The sequence below is a fragment of the Nicotiana tabacum genome, chromosome 1 (genome assembly GCF_000715075.1).
Source record: "Nicotiana tabacum cultivar K326 chromosome 1, ASM71507v2, whole genome shotgun sequence".
NCBI classification, from domain to species: domain Eukaryota; kingdom Viridiplantae; phylum Streptophyta; class Magnoliopsida; order Solanales; family Solanaceae; genus Nicotiana; species Nicotiana tabacum.
Genome location: NC_134080.1, coordinates 162,402,126 through 162,405,710, shown reverse-complemented (window position 1 = coordinate 162,405,710; position 3,585 = coordinate 162,402,126). Strand labels below are relative to the sequence as shown.

Sequence of the window (3,585 nt, the reverse complement as noted above, 5' to 3'; positions counted from 1 at the left end):
AAGGAATTGGTTTTATCAAATTTGATTCACATGCTATATATTTTTTCTACTCCAAAGTCAAGGAGTGGGCTTGAAACTTAACCTTAAAGAGCTTTAATCTAGGAATTTACTGCCAAGACCTTCCATGTGCATTTTTTTTTAATTCGTGTGGAAGAGTCAGGACTATTTGAACTGTTCATGAATTCAGTTGGAAGACTACTTTTATACTAAGATATATTCATTACATGTTCAAATAAATGGAATGCTTCCAAGAATTTACAATGAGAATTTCACAAATTAAACCATGCATGAAGACAATTTAAACTGTTCTTGAATTCAATTGGAAGACTAATTTTATACTAAGATTCATTAGATGTTCAAAAAAAAGGAATGATTCCAAGAATTTACACCGGAAATTTCACAAACCGTAGATTGATTTCAATGAGATTGTGTTGGTGTTATATGGGGTAAACATCATAGGTTCTGTTGCATATAAAACCAACAATATTTTACTTCTTTTTGTGAAAAATCAAGTAAATAACCACATTGCTTTATTGTGAACAAAAGCACGATGTCGTACCCTTCTATTCCTCAATATTCCTTTTATCTATTTACCATTCTTGCTATTTTTAGTTTATCGTTGAAAACTTGTACTAGTGTGCCTTCTAAGTTAGTAAACGTCTCCATGGCTGAAACAGATCCATTATTACCCGCCGTCGCAACGTGGTACGGCGATCCCGCCGGAGCTGGCAGTGGTATTATGCACACCCATGCATGAAGATACATGCAAATTAAGAATATATGAATATAACGTGCATCTTTGCATATAGATCTAGAATACATTTTTGACTGTTTTTATGTGATATAATTATTATTTTAAGAAGAAAATAATTTTTTTTATCATGGAATTTGTTATAACTTCCTTTATTATTTCTAACTTAAATCTTCTTATTTAATACTCATTACTTTTATTTTGTCTAACACAAATTATATGAGAACATGTAGTTGTTCCCAAACTCATATAGAAAAAAAGATCGATACTCAGCGCTTTGGCAGCAAAGTACTTGAAGCATGATAGACCCTCTCAATAAGAGGAACTTAAATAAAGCGAAATGAATTTATATGATTCCAACTAATTGACAGTAACGCGTACTGCGTACATAGTTGATTATTGATTGATTGAATAGTTTTATACAGTCGATATAATAATTATACATTCTCACGGAAAAATGAATAATATAAGAATTCAAGCCAAATGTAACCCGTCAGTTTGGTTCTTGCTGATTGGTTACTAAATTACTCTGACCCCTGTACAATATTAATCCTCCATCCTATTATTACATGGAAAAGGAAAAAGAGAGGGGAAAGGGGTAGTGAGAGTGTGGAAGAATCCTACCATTATATTCTATGTTTTGATGGTTGCATCCTAGCCTCAATTTGGATATTAGGATTAATTAATTTTTTTTCGTAAGTTCTTCGTGGCCATATTTAATACGTTATCGCTCACCATAATCACCAAACAAAAAATTAATTATAAAGAATAACCTAATCTTTATGTAGATGGTGGAGCCTGTGGATATGGCAACGACGTAAGAAATCCTCCATTTTCTGCAATGGTATCAGCTGGAAATAGCAATCTTTTTAAAGGAGGAAAAGGTTGTGGAGCCTGCTATCAGGTATATCTATTTTGTATATGATATTCACATTTGGAATTTTAATTTCTATAAAAAATTGTAATACTTATAAGTGGAATTAGTTATCTGCGTAACATGAAAGTCAACATGTTAAATATGGATTCTGTAAAAATTATTTATAACGTGTATATAAATTAAATCCTTCCCATTTTGTTCGCATGGAAGAAAAAGAACGACCAGTTAGTTCTCCACGCACTGAAAAATTCATGGTTTCTTTTTGTAGGTAATATGCAAAGAGAATCTAGCTTGTTCTGAGGTTCCAATTACAATGACAATCACAGATGAGTGCCCAGGCACTTGCGGCGACGGTGCTCCTTTTCATTTTGATTTAAGTGGAACTGCTTTTGGTGCCTTAGCTAAGCCTGGCCAAGCTGATTTATTTCGTGGAGCTGGAATTATCAATATTGGATATAAAAGGTTAAGCTTCCATTCTTACATTTTTTATATTTATTTATGAATTGTGTCTTCTCTTCCTCTCCAGGTGTAATGGTATTCTAGGCTTAAAACCTATAATATAAATTATCAAATCCTATGTCATCAAAATACAATTGTGGTGCACTAAGAATCTGTATTGTAGTTATGCAGTATTACGCCTAGCGTATACTACATACTTTTTTATTTAAGGATTTAAGTTATTTACATTTGGCATTAAACATTGTAAAGGTTTTTTATATGATCATTGTAATTCAACATATTATAGAAGGTTAGCTATCACTTTAAATGGTAAAATTTTCACACGAAAGATTTCAACTGAAGTATATTCTAACATCTTGTCGTGTTTATAATGAATCATTTACAGAGTTTCCTGCAATTATCCGCAAACAACAGTGACATTCAAGATCGACGCTGGCTCTAATCCTAGCTATTTTAGCTGTGTGATTGAGTTTGAAAATGGAGACGGAGATCTTGATTTAGTAGAGCTTCGACCCTCTGGCTCAGATCAATGGCTTCCAATGAAACAATCGTGGGGAGCAAATTGGAAAATTGACTTAGTACCCCCACAAGTAATTGCTCCATTTTCCATTAGGTTGACTCCTTTGGATTCGAAGAAGACTCTTATTGCAGAAAATGTGATTCCAGTGGATTGGGCCCCAGGCAAATCCTATCGTTCGCTCGTCAACTTTTAACAAAATCACCACCAAAGTCTATAGTTTAGTAGTATTGGTGAAAGTTTATTACGTATACAATAAGTGCGGGTACAAGTCTTACTGCCTCTTCCATTCCCTGTCCCAGTGTGAATTAAAATTTAAAAGAGACAAACTCGTTTTTTCATTTTTATTTATGTATTTATGAATAAAAGCTTCAAATTTGTCGTTGAACAAACAATTTGAACATGTATTTGCATGTATGTAATTTTAATATGCTATAAGTAATTTAACATGCAGTTGGGACCCACTCATAGTTATTTGCAATTATCAAAGATGTAATTAAGTCGATAAAATAATTGTACAATCTCTAGCACTTAATTAAATTAATTTAAACGATCGTCATAAAATTCACTATCGTATAAAAGTAGACATACGTCCTGAGTTCAAGCCTCATCACTCAACAAATTTCCACGTATGTGTGCTTGACTACTAAAATGACCAGGTCCGCATTTAAGGGGTCATATTGAAAATATATTTAAATTAATAAATAAAAGTATATCTCTCTCACAGTCTCAATTTTTAGATGAGATGATATTTCACTTGTTTGGCCATTGATGTTGGGCATACTATTAATTATTAGACCGAAAAAATGCTCTCTACTCTAACTCTTACTACATCCCAAATCTTTGCCTTTTGTATCTTCTTCTCCACTCATCCTATTTAATTTACTCCAAACAATCATGGACCCACCAAATCAACACAATATGCAAATTGACAAATCAGAAATCCAAGCACAACCTAAATCCTTTCTTCAAACACTAACT

At 32.7% G+C, this 3,585-nt stretch overlaps 1 protein-coding gene across 1 annotated transcript; it reads left to right on the top strand.

The window, feature by feature from the left end:
- Positions 1-518: 518 nt before the first annotated feature.
- LOC107760609 (expansin-B4-like) lies at positions 519-3,072 on the top strand. Its single transcript, XM_016578686.1, has 4 exons — positions 519-734; positions 1,540-1,655; positions 1,897-2,090; positions 2,473-3,072. Exons 1-4 carry the CDS (start codon positions 551-553, stop codon positions 2,798-2,800), a joined length of 822 nt encoding a protein of 273 aa, XP_016434172.1. The 5' UTR covers positions 519-550; the 3' UTR covers positions 2,801-3,072.
- The last annotated feature ends 513 nt before the right edge of the window (positions 3,073-3,585 follow it).

Bases quoted from the DNA above. Each gene is read 5' to 3' on its own strand.
- LOC107760609 (XM_016578686.1), top strand. From the start codon at position 551: ATGTCGTACCCTTCTATTCCTCAATATTCCTTTTATCTATTTACCATT. The intron at 735-1,539 runs GTATTATGCACA...ATCTTTATGTAG, and splicing joins TCCCGCCGGAGCTGGCAGTG to ATGGTGGAGCCTGTGGATAT. The intron at 2,091-2,472 runs GTTAAGCTTCCA...AATCATTTACAG, and splicing joins ATCAATATTGGATATAAAAG to AGTTTCCTGCAATTATCCGC.